This window comes from Melanostigma gelatinosum (genome assembly GCF_949748355.1).
Source record: "Melanostigma gelatinosum genome assembly, chromosome: 17".
NCBI classification, from domain to species: Eukaryota; Metazoa; Chordata; class Actinopteri; order Perciformes; family Zoarcidae; genus Melanostigma; species Melanostigma gelatinosum.
In genome coordinates, this window is record NC_136650.1 from 2,284,282 (window position 1) to 2,300,120 (window position 15,839).

General features: G+C 46.8%; 1 protein-coding gene across 1 annotated transcript in view; it reads right to left on the reverse strand.

Moving 5' to 3' along the window:
- Positions 1-15,504, reverse strand: part of LOC306791104 (large proline-rich protein BAG6-like) — a 32,243-nt gene extending 16,739 nt beyond the window's left edge. Inside the window, 14 exon segments of the mRNA XM_079287730.1 lie at positions 1,384-1,601; positions 1,604-1,690; positions 2,559-2,637; positions 9,254-9,564; positions 9,698-9,760; positions 10,007-10,216; positions 10,373-10,401; positions 11,443-11,498; positions 12,168-12,297; positions 13,705-13,883; positions 14,270-14,355; positions 14,823-14,940; positions 15,024-15,116; positions 15,195-15,504. Of these exon segments, the coding sequence (XP_079143856.1) occupies positions 1,384-1,601; positions 1,604-1,690; positions 2,559-2,637; positions 9,254-9,564; positions 9,698-9,760; positions 10,007-10,216; positions 10,373-10,401; positions 11,443-11,498; positions 12,168-12,297; positions 13,705-13,883; positions 14,270-14,355; positions 14,823-14,940; positions 15,024-15,086 (1,629 nt within the window). The 5' untranslated portion in view covers positions 15,087-15,116; positions 15,195-15,504.
- Between the last annotated feature and the right edge of the window lie 335 nt (positions 15,505-15,839).

Consider the following 15,839-nt stretch of genomic DNA (forward strand, 5'->3'; position numbering starts at 1 on the left):
TTGTTTATTGTACATTATACAGCCTACAATGCACTGTAGGCCTACTACAGTATACAATACTACAGTAAAAGGGACAAAAATCAAAGGAGTCAACAATCATCAATGTGCTTCTTCTTGTCTTTGGGCTGGGTCAGACCAGAGCACTTCGTCGACATCACCTTCAACCACCTGTTTGCTCTCTGAACTGGCTTATATTGGTTGTGTCACATCATTTGATACAAGTGAAATCAATTTTGAGTGATTGTGTTTAATCAATGACATGTGTTCTCTATTTCTATTTGATTGTTGCCACTTGTGTTTACCAGTATGGATGACATGTGCATTAGAGTGCAGAATGTGTTTTGAGACTGAGAATGTGTTTAGAGTTTTGCTGAAAAGTCTAAGTGAGATCTGAAAATTGTGTTTCACCATGTGACACAGTTTAAGGTATTGACAACAGACTGCACAATTAGCTAAATGAGTTCAGGCAACTGAGAACTTTGTTCAGCCAATGGATTTTAGTGTTTTAGCAATTGAGAAAAACTGTATTACGCTATCATGATGGGTTCAAATGTAATCTTATAAGATGTACATTTGGTGAGATACTTGAATGAATCCAGTTGTTGAAGGAGATGTTTTCACAGAGAGAATTATGACCTGTTAACTATAACACGAGCTCATCATTGTAACTACTAATGCCAAGAAGTTTAGAATAAAAATACGAACATTTGAATTGCATGTTTTCTGCAAATAACCAGTGTAGATGACAACAACAAAGAGAAAGGACAACATTTACAATGTGTGAGAGGTTACATTGACTTTGGGATGATTGGAAGTATGCCATGCAGTTACCACACCAAAAGCATTGATATTGACATTCAAGGAAAAACAAATATACAGTCCGTGCTTCAAAATGATACTGTGTTATAAATTTTAGGCCATATCGCCCAGCCCTAATTAGGTTAATTTACCATTAGCATCTGATCCACGAGGTACCTGGACTCCTGAAACTACCCAACAACCTTTAGGGTGATTTAAAAGTGTCAAAGTGGGAAACAGCATTCAGAAAATGATGTAATAGATACATAGTAAATATTGCTTTGATATCCCATCAGTTTAACTTTGGTAATCTGTGTAAGTGTAACATTTACATTTTGTCTGCTTACTACATTTCTTAAACGTTATGTATTATGAGCGTATCATGTTATGAAAGCTACAGCCTTCACCTTTTTGGTCGTTGCTATAATCTCCTTTTGCAACATTCTGTTTTTACTTCCCATCATTATTTATGTTAAGATGAATCAATCAATCAGTGTAACATTTTCTGCCCCTCATGACAGGGGAACCAGGAGAAAGTACGCATGCCACCATATATTGGTTTTCTGGAGCACTAAGTGAACTCACCTGTGTGATGTCTGACATGCCCTGGAAGAAGGCCGGCAACCCCGGCAGTGTCACAGTGATGGAGTGAGCTGCTCCAGAGCCAGGACCTCCTGCTCCGCCCAGCAGAGAGCCCAGCAGCTGGGCCACATTTCCCTCAGGACTGCCCTCTGCTGGCAGGCCTAGGGAGGTAGTATTGCTGGTGTGGGTGGATGTCTGTCCGGAGGTGTTGGCAGAGGGAGGGGGGGGGATGTGGTGGAGGAATCAGACGAGGAGGAGGTAGAGAAAGAGGACTGAGAGCTGGACAAAGTGGACGTGGACATGGGATCACCTGGAGGAGGTTTAAACAACATAAACAATGGTGATACAGATCCCTTCGATTTGTTTTTGTCTTTATAAAATGGGGCCAAGATACACGAGTGGGGTCAACTTGTCAACGCTCTCTGGTGGACTTCTAAATGACCTCGACCCTGGTGGGACATTTCTTGTTACGTATTGGTCGACATCAACACAACAGCAATAAATATGCAATAAGTTACTATTGATTGATATATCGTCCTCGTCAATTTATCTAGTGGACCAAACAACCGAAACAAGCTTTCTTGAAAAGGTAGGTCTCGGTCCGATTCCAAGCCGACTCTGGTGAGCTTTGTGAAAGCTCAAGGACCAACCACAGCTGTCTATGACAGCAGCGATGGGATTTTTACCATGATTTCAAAAGCTAAACTACAAATAAGTCCACTTGATGGTGAAATCTGTTCAGGAAGTGATCTGATCTGGAGAAACACGTCAGCGCAGGTATTGTCACAGATGAACAGCTGTTCTCCACTGAACAGTAGACACAGGTGACCAGGTGGTCACTAAGTCCCTGCTGTAGAGCACTCCTGGGCCGTGCACATCACATGTGTAATGATGGCAAAACTGTCCAATCAACGAGTTAGCTGTCAGTCTGTATAACTTTATGTTACTCCTCTTGGTTCATTTGTAAAATGTTAGTGTGAACAGGAACTAAAACGCAACAGTGTATTCTCTTTTTCTCTTGGTCTGGACCAAAAGAACCGAACTACAGGTGAGAAAGCACCACAACAGCCACACACACCGATAAATAGTAGTAATATCAAGAAAGTAATAAAAAGAAGTGGCATAATCAGCTACTATTGCACTTTGTAAAGATATCTTATGAAAGACTTGACACTGACCTGTCTGCCCCGGCATCAGGAGCTGTCCCACCAGACCACTGATCATCTGGGTGAGGGAGGACGGAGCCAGAGGGGGGCCCTGCTCACAGAGGGGTGAGGGAGGCAGAGATGAACAAGCAGCTTCACGCTCATTGCACAACAGTAATCCATCTGGATTATTCAGTACTCTGTAGCACATAGCTAGAGATCGATAGAAAATGAATTGGCAGATAGATGCAAGTTGAATCTTCTAATCATTTTTAAAGTTAAAAAAAAGAAATAAGAATCTTGTTTAAACTTTCCAAATGTTTTCCTTGTCCATGTGCTGTTCTATTTCATCCTTACTGACCGCCAGAGGCAGTGCTTAACACTGGATATCTTCCGTCGCGCGCATGCGCAGGTCGAATATTTATATCAACAAAGTCACGTGTGACCTCGGATGACCCCCGTCGTCTATAAGTTCCGGTGTCATCCTGAGCTCAGTCCTTTTTTTCTTCTCGCGACGCAGGTTAGCTACCATGGTAGCATAAACAAGGATGTGTCTACGATCAAGACATATTAGAGCTCGTCGCTGTAGCCTTGTGACTACCGGTCGGAGTTGCGGTTCTCTCGCCCTCCAAAGGCTGCGACGAGCTGTCCCTCTTCGGAGGGAACGGTGTGTTCGCCGTTCGGACATCGAGCCCCGGACTGGTGGACGCCCCTATCATCGGTCGTCACCAGTCTGATAAGGGCCAGCTAAGTCGTGATGACAGCAATCGGTAAGATCGATTAACATTGTTTTCTATAACAGTTGTTTGTTCCACGGTTGGCAGAGCGCTTCCGCTCTAGTTAATCGAGTGGCGCGCTAACGAGAGCGTAGAATTACGCTGTCGGCCCGCCCTTCACAGTGTTACGGCTATCACAGTTAGCAGAGTGTTCCTGCTCAGGCAAACTTTGTGAGACACTAGATCCGCATTGGCGTTGTGTACATGGAGATTTAATCTTTACATCTGACGTAATTCGCAGTTAGCAGTGTCTTCACTCAGGCTAACTTGGATGCTAGCTGGGACTGCGTCCATCAACTTTGTAAACCTTACGGCCGTCACAGTTAACAGAGCATCCCCGCTCAGGTTAACTCAGTGGGAAACTAGCTAAACAGAGCTGATACTGGGGCTGTGGCCATCAACTTTATATCCTTACGGCTGTCACAGTTAACAGAGCGTCCCCGCTCAGGTTAACTCAGTGGGAAACTAGCTAAACAAAGCTGATACTGGGGCTGTAGCCATCAACTTTGTATCCTTACGGCTGTCACAGTTAACAGTGCGTCCTCGCTCAGGTTAACTCAGTGGGAAACTAGCTAAACAAAGCTGATACTGGGGCTGTAGCCATCAACTTTGTATCCTTACGGCTGTCACAGTTAACAGAGCATCCCCTCTCAGGTTAACTCACTGGGAAACTAGCTAAACAAAGCCGATACTGGGGCTGTGTCCATCAACTTTGTAGCCTTACAGCTGTCACAGTTAACAGAGCGTCCCCGCTCAGGTTAACTCAGTGGGAAACTAGCTAAACAAAGCTGGTACTGGGGCTGTGGCCATCAACTTTGTAGCATTACAACGATCACAGTTAGCGGAATGTGCTCGCTCAGGCTAACTCTGTGAATGCTAGTTATACTAAATCAACATTGAGGTTGTGCCCATTGATGGTTTCTACGCATTACGGCTGTCGAGTTCGCTCCGGCTAACTAGACTAAGCTAATACTCGGATTGTGTCCATTGATTGTTGTAAACATTATGGACATATCGGTAGCGGATATCAGTTAGCAGAGTGCCCTCGCTCAGGCTAACTGGTAGCACACCAAGAGTTACAGCAACTGTTCAAGTGAAGAGTGTCCTCGCTCCCCTCTCACTATGAGAACTGTTTTCCTGACCTGTTCCACAGTGGCAGAGTGCTCTCGCTCAAGCTAACTGGTGGGACACCAATATCTGCAGCAGCTGTCTTAGTGAAGAGAGTGTCCTCGCTCCCCTCTCACTGTAAGGACTGTGTTCTTTTTGTCCGTTTTTCACAGTGGCAGAGTGCTCTCGCTCAAGCTAACTGGTGGGACACCAATATCTGCAGCAACTAGTTTAGTGAAGAGTGTCCTCGCCCCTCTCACTATAAGGACTTTGCCTGGCCTGTTTCCACAGTGGCAGAGTGCTCTCGCTCAAGCTAACTGGTGGGACACCAATATCGGCAGCAACTATCTTAGTGAAGAGTGTCCTCGCTCCCCTCTCACTGTACGGACTGTGTTCTTTTTGTCCGTTTTTCACAGTAGCAGAGTGCTCTCGCTCAAGCTAACTGGTGGGACACCAATATCTGCAGCAGCTGTCTTAGTGAAGAGAGTGTCCTCGCTCCCCTCTCACTGTAAGGACTGTGTTCTTTTTGTCCGTTTTTCACAGTGGCAAAGTGCTCTCGCTCAAGCTAACTGGTGGGACACCAATATCTGCAGCAACTATCTTAGTGAAGAGTGTCCTCGCTCCCGTCTCACTATAAGGACTTTGCCTGGCCTGTTTCCACAGTGGCAGAGTGCTCTCGCTCAAGCTAACTGGTGGGACACCAATATCTGCAGCAACTATCTTAGTGAAGAGTGTCCTCGCTCCCCTCTCACTGTACGGACTGTGTTCTTTTTTGTCCGTTTTTTACGGTAGCAGAGTGCTCTCGCTCAAGCTAACTGGGGGGACACTAATATCTGCAGCAACTATCTTAGTGAAGAGAGTGAGCTTAGAGAGTGTCCTCGCCCCTCTCACTATAAGGACTTTGCCTGACCTGTTTCCACAGTAGCAGAGTGCTCTCGCTCAGGCTAACTGGTGGGTCACCAATATCTGCAGCGGCTGGCCAAGGGAAGAGTGTCCGTAGGATCACTCGCCACTGACTGCCCCCTGCCTGTTCTCTCAACATTCAGCAGAGCGCTCCCGCTCGGACTGATTTGGAATTCCGCATAAACTAGTGGGACAAGGGTTCCACCAGAATCGCGGCCATGTTAAACTCTCCCGGCTGTAGGACCTGTATAGCTCCTCTTCAGCCGGAGGACGGCCCTGACCTCTTGCCCTAGCAGGGAGAACCCAGGCAGGACCTGCGGCATCACGCCTTGAGCAGTAAGGTCTGCTAGGCTGGCCGAAGTGGAACACCTGATGCGGGAGGTCTACCTCCCCCTGTCAGGGCAGCTGAATCCAGCCCAACCTACCCTGGTCATTTGTATGGCGCTTGCACGCCGGGCATACACAGCAGCTGGAACATCCACCTGTGAGTGCCTTCTTCAGGCACCTTCCCGCCCTCACCACCTTTTCTGTTCCTCCCTCCGAGGAATATCTGAGGGAGTTGCGTGCATGGTGGAGACACCAGGGCTCTCTCCCGCCTTACATCAGACCATGCAGGAGGTGGCAAATCTGGCCTTGCACGTATGCCAGCCAGTTAGACGACTATGGCGTCCATCAGTTTCCCCTGAGGAGACTCTGAGGCCCGATGCCAGGTGCCCTCGACCCAATGTCGGTTCAAAGATGACCTGCTATCCAGGGCTTATGACACAGCAGCGCTGTGCACCGTATCGACAACTCCCTCTCCCACCTCATGCTTTCCCTCGCAGATTCTCTGCAGCGGGCTACTTCGACGCTTCTGCTCAGTGATGCTTCATTGCAGGCGTTTGCGCTCATATCGAGGGAACGTGGATGTATGATGTCCACCCTGGTTCAGACTCGCTGCCAGGTTTGGCTGGCGCAGTCACCCCTATCTGAGACATGTAGGAGGACCCTCCGTACTGTCCCAGTGGAACCTGGTGAGCTGTTCGAGTCAGCTGCTGTACAGGCGCTTCAGCGGACTGTTAGAGCTAGCCAGACCAGGCAGCAGTTCTCTGGTCTTTGCAGGGACATGCCTGCACCCCCAGACCTAGGGGTCCCACTTTTGGCCCACAAGGCCGTTTTCTCAGCCTCCAGCTTACCCTAGTAGCCGCAACAGGCCTCTGCGTCCTGCTGAGAGGCCGGACCGCTACCTATACAACCCTACTTACGTCCCCGTCCCCCCGGCAGGCGTGCCAGGAGATGTCTCCAGGCCGGCTGTCGGGGTTCTTTCTCCCATCAGCGGATTTCCAAGGGAGAGTGGTTCACGTCTATCGACGCCTGTTCCCATGGTGCATCACCACAACTTTCAGTCCTGGGTGCTTTCATTCGGACTCTCCCATCTCCCCATGGGTGTTCACAGTGTGTTACTGCTGTCCTTTCCCCCTGCAATCGCAGGGCGTGAACATACTGCCGTACTTAGACGACTGGCTGACCTAGGCGCCGTCCCGGCTTCAGGCGCCACAGGACACTGCTCGCCTTCTCTCACGTGGCCCGGTGGGCCTCAAGGTGAACATGGAGAGGAGCTACCTGAGCCCTTCTCAGAGCATAACCTTCATTAATGTGGCCCTATGAGGGCCTGTCTGTCGCCCCAGTGCGGATGGCTGAACAGCCTTCACTTGGATGCCAAGTGGCACAGATACAGGGCAATAACATTATCGAAACAGTGCCTATTCACTATCCCCATGGAGGGAGTGCATATCTGGCGAACAGTGTCCCAGGAACCGAGCCCCAGGGGCTCGGTTCCATTCCACCAGGAGATTGTCACAACAGATACCTGCCTCTCAAGGCGGGGTGCAGTGTGACAGAACAGGACAGCCTGGGGGCAGTTGTCTGCTGAAAGACCGCAGGTCCAGGTTCTAGAGCTAGCGCTCGAGTACTTCCTTCCATGTTTGAAGGGAAAGCATGTGCTTGTCCGGTGGACAGCACCTCTGCTGTGATTTCCCATGAACTATCGATGGGGCGCCAGATCTGCAGAAGTTGCTACGGGGATCACCGTGGCCTTCTGACTTGGGAGGCCCCTCGCCTGACCAGCCTGGGGGCAATGTACCTACCAGGAGAATGGAACAAGGTTGTGGTTTTCCTGTTCCGTTACAAGCCTCCACCGTGAGAGTGGCGGCTGCATCCAGACGTGTCGACCCACTGCCCCCACTGGGTCTCCCTGACGGAGAGGACCAGCCCTCTGGGTCAAGATGCCCTGGCTCACACGTGGCCAGAGGATCTTCTTATGCCTTTCCACCATCCCTCTGCTTTTGCTATGAGCTTGTCAGAGTTCTTCCCCGACAGGAGGGATCTCCTGTCGCAACTAGAGGGTCGGATTTGGCATTCCAATCCCTGCCGCCTTCAATTAGGGGTCACGGGAGGGCCCGACCGGATGCTGAGTGGCTGCATAGAACCAGTCTGATGGACTATTCTGAATGCCAGTGCGCGGTCTACCTGCCTGCAGTACAAGAAACAGGTGGAAGCTGTTCTCCGACTGGTGTGCGGCTCAGAACAAGGTCCCAGTACAGCGCCCCGTGCCTGATGTACTGAGTTTCTACAGTCCCTCCTGGATAAGGGCCGGTCTCCCCTGCATGGGACCTACCCTTGGTACTGGACACCTTATGCTTGTCTCCTTTTGAACCCCTGGCACAGGCAGAGCCGAGATGGCTATCCGCAAGACGGTTTTCTCCTTGCTGTCAACTCAGCTCAATGTGGGGGCGAGCTGCATGCCCTATCAGTGGAAGAATTATGTCTGAGGTGGAACTCAGATGGCTTGGGTGTCACTTTCTGGCCTAAGGCAGTGTTTCTCCCAAGGGGGTGGATACGTTCACATATAAACCGGCCTATCCAGCTGGCAAAGTTGACCCCCCCTCCCCCATCGGGAGAGGAGAGGTCAAGGCTGCTGTGCCGAGTGTGGGCCCTCAGAGCTTATGTGGAAGCCACCGCCTGCATAGTCAGTTATGGTGAGCCGAAGGGCTGTGCTCCTTTAAAAAAAAAGAAAAAACAGCACCTGTCCCACTGGATAGTGGAGGCCATTGCCGATACATACAAGGCGAGCGGCTGCGCTCGGCCATCCGGGGTGAAGGGTCACTACCAAGAGTGTCTCCACACCGAGGGTAGGCCTGAGTGGTGTGCCTGTGGGGGATATATGTGCAGCGGCCTCATGGGCATCACCGAGCACATTCACCAAACACTACAGAGTTAACGTTGCCAACCCTCACCCACTGGGGAGGGTTCTTGGCCAATTTTCTCTGCCGGAGCTATAAGGGGTAGTTACTGTGCTTCCTCGTGACTCTTTTGGTATAAGTCATCCAGTGTTAAGCACTGCCTCTGGCGGTCAGTAAGGATGAAATAGAACGAAAGTTACGAATGTAACTACGGTTCTATGAATCCTGGATGACCGCCAGAGTTCTTGGTCACTCGGAATCCCGTGAACTCGCGAGAAGATTCCATAGGACTGAGCTCAGGATGACACCGGAACTTATAGACGACGGGGGTCATCCGAGGTCACACGTGACTTTGTTGATATAAATATTCGACCTGCGCATGCGCGCGACGGAAGATATCCAGTGTTAAGCACTGCCTCTGGCGGTCATCCAGGATTCATAGAACCGTAGTTACATTCGTAACTTTCGTTTTTTCTGCTCTCACTGGGTTCTGCTCAGACCTATAGGCCTACAGAACTCTCATTTATACTTTGGTTCACTTAACGTCTTACCATGATGGTCAACTTAATATTTTGGGACTTTTGGGAAATTTCGATGGGCTTTTAAAACTGTTTTCTTATGTTCTATCAACCAAACAATTGATCTTTTAATCAAGACAATAACTTGCAGTCGAATCGTTAATGAGAATCTTTAGTCTCTGCTCACTCTGTGTTGGTGTTACCTGTTCTGGCTGCTGACCAGCTGTGGGTTCTGTGGCCCTCAGGTTGATGGTGGTTCCTCGGGGTCCCACAGGCTGAGGGATGTGGGGGGAGAAGGATGGTCTGGTGATGACCACCCTCGCCTGAGCAGGGTGGAGGGGCTGTGGGGAAGCAGCCCCCTCCACGTTGGGAGCTGAGCTAGGGACAGACTGCATCTGTGCTGGGGGGCCGGCTGAGACTGCAGTGGCCATGGCGGCAGCTTGGTGGGAGATCTCATGCACAATGGCCTGCATGAACTCAGGGGGCAGGCCTGGCAAGTGGATCTGGGGCAGTCCTGGAAACAAAGAAGTTGGTCCTGAAAAACAGATCTTTGAATGTGTCCACTTAAAGGTCTTCTGACCCAAAGTGTCCAAAAGAATCACTGCAACCGGTAGGAGGAGACAGCTATTACCATAGCAACAACTCACCAGGCTGTCCAGTACCTGCGGTGTTTAGCTGTCCTGGAACCTGAGACCCAGCAGCTGACTCACCTGTTCCACACAAGAAGAGCTCTGTATACACTTATGTCCAATAATGTTTTAACACAAACATAACTGTCTTTATTATTTATGTATTTCCATATTCATTCCACATGAATTGTTATCTGCTAATGCAGATGATCTGTCTGTACGTTCATGCACTCCTCATGCTCCATCAGTCTTGTCATCCATTGAAATCCATGGGATACTCTGTCAGTACACTTATAGTCAGGTTCTGTGAAGACATGACACACATACCATCAAAGTTCACCTGCATCATGACTACGGGCTCCATGGTCTGGTGGGTGATCCGGATTACTCGGGGTCCTCCCTGTCCTTGTTGATGACGGGTCCCGTTTGACTGAATCTGTCCTGTCGCCTGCTGATCCGATTGGCCAGCGCTGTGAGACGGCTGGCGTTGTCCTTCAGCTGTCTGTCTCCCATTAGATGTCATGGTCATTGTTGTCCCTAAATTCATCGAGAGGAGAAATACATGATTTACTGCAAGGTCCAGCACAGACTCATGTAAACGACAGACATCGTGATGTAAAGTTTGAGTGTAACCGTTACTGATGGACAGAGCTTTCTAAAGAGGAGTGGACTTGGTGCTGGGATGTACATCACCACATCCCAGCAGCTCATTAGAGTGAGTTCTGGAGAAAAGCAGGTCACATTGTGAAAGAGACTTGAACTGAAATGTTACAAAGACATTTGCACTTTCTCCAGTTGAATGACTTCTTATTTGGGAGTCAATTGTTTGCACAGCTATTTGTGCAGTACTGTAGAGCAGAGTGATATTTGATGTTATTTCCAGATTATTTATGTGATTGTTTGATATGAATTCAGTTCAGTGTGTTTCTATATTTATGTCCAACTGGGAATTGAGAAATCTCTCCAGTATGGGATTGTGAATGCTGTAGTAGTGAGGAAGATGGCACCGAGCACAGGCCGAGAAGATGGAGATGTGGGATCTTCTAAAATGAGCTCGGAAGGCAGAGCGGGTCGTCCCTCAATCACAGAACCAGCGATTTGATCCCCGGCTCCTCTAGTCCATGTCAATGTTTCCTTGGACAAGACACTTAACTCCAAATTGCTGCCGAAGGCTGTGTCATCAGTGTATGAATGGGTGTAAATGACGACATGTAGTGTTAAAGCTTTGAGTGGTTGTTCCACTAGAAAAGAGAAATACAAGTGCAGTCCATTTACCATGAGTGTCATTTGACTTATAAATCTAGCTTATAAGACTGTCATGGATATTGACATATTAAGCGCTCTCAATAGCAACAGCAGACCGCCGCCTGGCAAGAGATACAGCAGCATCATCTGTCGTACCAGCAGACTGCAGCTGAGACTCATCCACTCCTCCATTAGAAGTAGTTTAGCTTCTTTTGTTTTTACATAATGTGTGAAGCACAAACCATTAGCTTCCTAACTGTATTCAGAAGTTGTTGGAAATTAGACAAAGCCAGTACGAATAGGTATGTGTAAAACAAGTTATTTAAGATTACAATAAAATATTGGAATTTGAATCCTATGTATACACTGTAGAACTGAAGCAAACGCAATAACTAATTATTTGTGCAAATGTCTGAGCACTAAAATGTTGTGCGTGCTCTTGAGTAGATTCTGTTCTTATTTAAGAACAAATACATAATAAGACATCCTCGTGTGTCTTCTTAGAGATCCCTTCTCACCCATCCTCAGAGCACAAAAGAACACTGGACTTCATGATGGCCAACCGGAATGATTTCTGAGACCAGGGAGCAGTGATCACATGGGAATCGGCTGTAACCCCATGTCGTGTATTGATAGAGAAGTATCCCTCGAATCGGAAGATCAGCGGTGCGCTTTGGGCAAGACACTGAACCCCAGATTGCTCTCGAAGGCTGTTCCATCGGTGCGAGTGTGTGTGAATGAGCCTAGATTAGACCCTAAAGGGCCGCTGGCACCCTGTACAGCAGCCTCTGCATCAGTGTATGAATGGTGACTAGAAAGGTGCGAGACAAGTACAAGTCCATCCACCAGAGCAGTCAGCATGCAGACAAAACAGATATTCAAAACAGATATTGATGGGCACTATTCTTCATGAGGAGATGGACGAGCTGTTCACAGTATGTTGATGTATTGTAACAGCAAAAACACAGTCCATACTGTATGTAGCTATTATGTATCTCCACACACACACACACACACACACACACACACACACACACACACACACACACACACACACACACACACACACACACACACACACACACACACACACACACACACACACACACACACACACAGGGGATTCCATTAAACAGACAACAGCGATGGTCAGTGTTCACCAGCATGAGCCTCAGTAGACGAGTCTCATGTCTAAGAGGTGAATCTGTTGTGTTGCGGTTGTGCAGCTGCACTCCCTCCTTACATTGTTGTTGTAGTCTGCTGAGGTGGCTGCCCCGAGTATTGAGTGGGTCCTCTCTATAAAGGGCCGTAACCTCTCCTCCAGCCTCTTGACCTCAGACAGAACCTCCACAAACTCTGCTGGACTCGGGTGACTGAGGACAAACGGAGAACAGGAGGAGTCAGCACCACAAAGGCCCTGCTGATGATCCCGGTGATCGGCCATACGTGCGATTAGAAAGATGATGTCATGATGTCTGGATCCAGAGCAGCCTGGTGGTCTGAATGTTATGAGCAGATTTCAGTGAAAAGGGCAAAATGTCGGCACGGTGTTCTTGCCTGCAGTATTTTGGAACATGCTGTTGGTGAGCAAACAGTGTGCAGAGGTTTTGGATTCAGTAGAGTTGAATAATTTATAATAATTATTAGACCAAACTCAGAAATAATCTAAAATCTGGCTTAAATGATTACTATATCCATGTCAAATTCTTTGAAGACTTTTATGATATATTCTAAGTAACAAAATTGAGATTGTCAACATATCTACAAAGGGAAGCTTTCCTTGTTCTTATTCGATACCACTGGGTCACTGAGTCACCTCTGAAGAATTACACTTAAACTCTGCTTAAAGTTAGTTTTAGCTTCATATACAAATATTTAGGAGAATGTTTTGACTCATAAGTCTCAAGGTCAATGAATAGAATCATTCCGAAAATACTTTCTTAATAATATATATATATATACACATATATACACATTAATAATATATATATACACATATATATATATATACACACACACATACATACACACACACACACACACACACACATTTTTATATACTGGACTCAAGTTATAAAATGAATGGTGTTGATTTTAATGAAATGTGAAGAAGAGAAATCTTCGTGCTCTTTAAAGGTAATACAAAGCAGTGGCTTGAAACTTAAAGGGCCAGTGTGGAGCACTTCGAACAATAATCATAACTTGGTTTTCATTCGTGTATTATTACCTGAAACTAAAAAAAGCTTAAGTTACACATCAGAAATGTCACCCTGCTGTTGTGTTGGGTGCTAGAATTGATATAGCATACATTTGAGATGACAACCTGTGATTCGAGGCTTGGGCAAGCTACAATATGGGGGAAGGGTTTCAGAGACGGAGATAAATTGCAAATAGCTCAGGGTTAGCTTAGCCTTCTGCGAAGCAGCCTGCCAACAGCGTAGGGCTCTGCTAATCGGGTCCTGTTGGTTCATGTTAACTTTCTCAAGTAGCTCACCCAGTCCCAGACAGTGACGGACTGTAAACACATATTTTCATCGGCCCTTATAAAAAAAACAAGCCAACAAAACATTGATAGCTAGCATTAACTAACGTGTTTAGAGAATTATTCTGCCTCCACCCACAAAAACAAGTCATGTTAACTAACAGACAAGGGGCCGATACCATGTTTAAGTGCAAAGGCCTACAGATCGGATGTCACGATCAACATAATGTATCCACATACGGATTACGTGTTTATATCAGTTGCTACTGGAGCCATTCAGTCCATAACTCTGACTTACTTGGGCCCAGTGTTGGCTGGTCCCTCGGTCTGGGTGGAGGATGATGGAGCAGGTGGTGAGCTGCTGTCCATGAGTTGTGATGCTACAGCCCCTCTAATAGAGGAGGAAAATGGCGGTGGGGAGGAAGAGGACCGAGGTACCTCTGGCTGTGAATGGGATCTGCTGTCACTGGACACTCCCTACAACACATCACAGTACAATGCGCACTCAGTACTGTGGTTCATAGAAGTTATGTACAAGTGGAAATTGAATGCATCAATCCGATGAGCAGGTAAGCACCACAGCTATGAGGTTCTTTACTCTCCTCTGGTTTTGGAGAAAAACTTGGGTGTATTGCTTTAACCCTCAGAAATCATAACTTAGTCAAATGGGAACACGCATGCACAATACACATACTGGAGGCATCAGCACAATGTACCAGTTTACCAGTGATATTTCTCCAATATTCAATGGCAATAAACATCCAAAATCGAAAAATCAAGTAAATGGAGGACTTAAAGACTGATGAGATGATGCCTGGTGAATAATGAGCCTTTACCCCGTAAAAAAGGTTTTACTCAGAGACAGGAGAAACACCTGCACCACTGGAACCGGACATGGTGGCCTGAGGTGGGGCACGGTCCACCAGGTGGATTACCTTGCAATCTACATCTGATGGAGAAACAGAGAGATGGACTTCATACTGTAATGTATGAATACATATTGTAATAACTTAAAACAGATGTTTTAATGAGACACTGGGCAAACTATTTTTGTCAAAGCGGCAGCAACACACTACCATATTGAACAATGAAATAATTAATGAAAAAAAACTAGATTAACCAATAACCCTAAGTAAAGTTATATTAGCAGCAGGATTTCTGGTGGTCAAACTCCAAAGCTCAGCTGGATTCAATTCCACCTCACAGTTTACCACACTGACCTGTCATCATATTACAACGTCAACATTCAAATGACATAGCAGGGTGGAATACACGCAGCACAACAACAAAAAAGGGGGGAAAGAGGAGAATAAACATAATAAAATAAACAAATAATATAATTCTTATTATTTTGAATTAGATAGTTTGAGGTCGTTTTAAAACTAAAAATATCTTGAGCAGGTTTCATGTACTCACTGTATTCAGTCAGCGTCCTGTCATCCTGCAGCACTCTGCCCTGGTAGATGAGCCGCTGCTTGTCTACTGGGATCTCCACTGATGAAGCTATGTGTTCCTTGAACTGCTTCACTGTCAGCTGGTGACACAACACACAATTGAAACGGGAGGGGGAAGAGGAGTCTCAGTAAAGCGGCGTTTGAATCAGGGTAAGAGCATTACCTCGCCTCTGACTTGGTAGCTCCTGCTCTGGGAGTCCAGAGTCTTCACAGTGACTTCTATCATACCGCCAGACTCAGACAGATTTCAGAATGTCTGAAACAAAGTCAGAACCGTAAATTAAGCGTTAGGTAGCTAGCATTAATTTCAACCATTAAGGTGAAAGTAACCAACCTAGTAACCTTTATCCACCACGAAACGAATTGAGTGGTCAAATAATAAGACAGCGCCAGTTACAGACAGCTTCAGTGCCTTGTTGACGTTATTAGCTGAGCCAGCCAGCTAACATTAGGTAATAATCCCAGTTACCGGAACGATAACAGTGCTAACTAGCCTAACTAGCCGAGCTCCCCTGGGAGATCGCTATCCACGTACAGTGGAGGTCTTGCTGTTCTTCATTTATAGTCTGCTACAGTGTACTACAACCTGGGGAATTCCAATTTGAAGGGAAATTCTGGTTTGAGTGTGACCGGATTCCCGGTTGATCCGTTAGCTAACTAGCTTAGTTTTCCCAAATTAAACAAGGCAGTGAACGCAACGTCAAAGGACCCCAATGACGTAGGGAGACGCGTCTGTTTCATGCCTGATAGCTGTCACTTGGGCAAAGTTTATAACTTTAATTTAAAACTGTTCGTAGTGTTAAACTTGATAAGTCTTTTTACTTTCACCTTAATATATGATTATATATCAAGATAAGAAAATAAATGAAGTGATTATTATTGTTATTATTACCATTATTATTAGTGGTAGTGGTATTAGCTAATGCTTGGTAGTGGTAGAATGTAGAATTCGATGTTGTAAAGTGGGGTTGTATTTTCT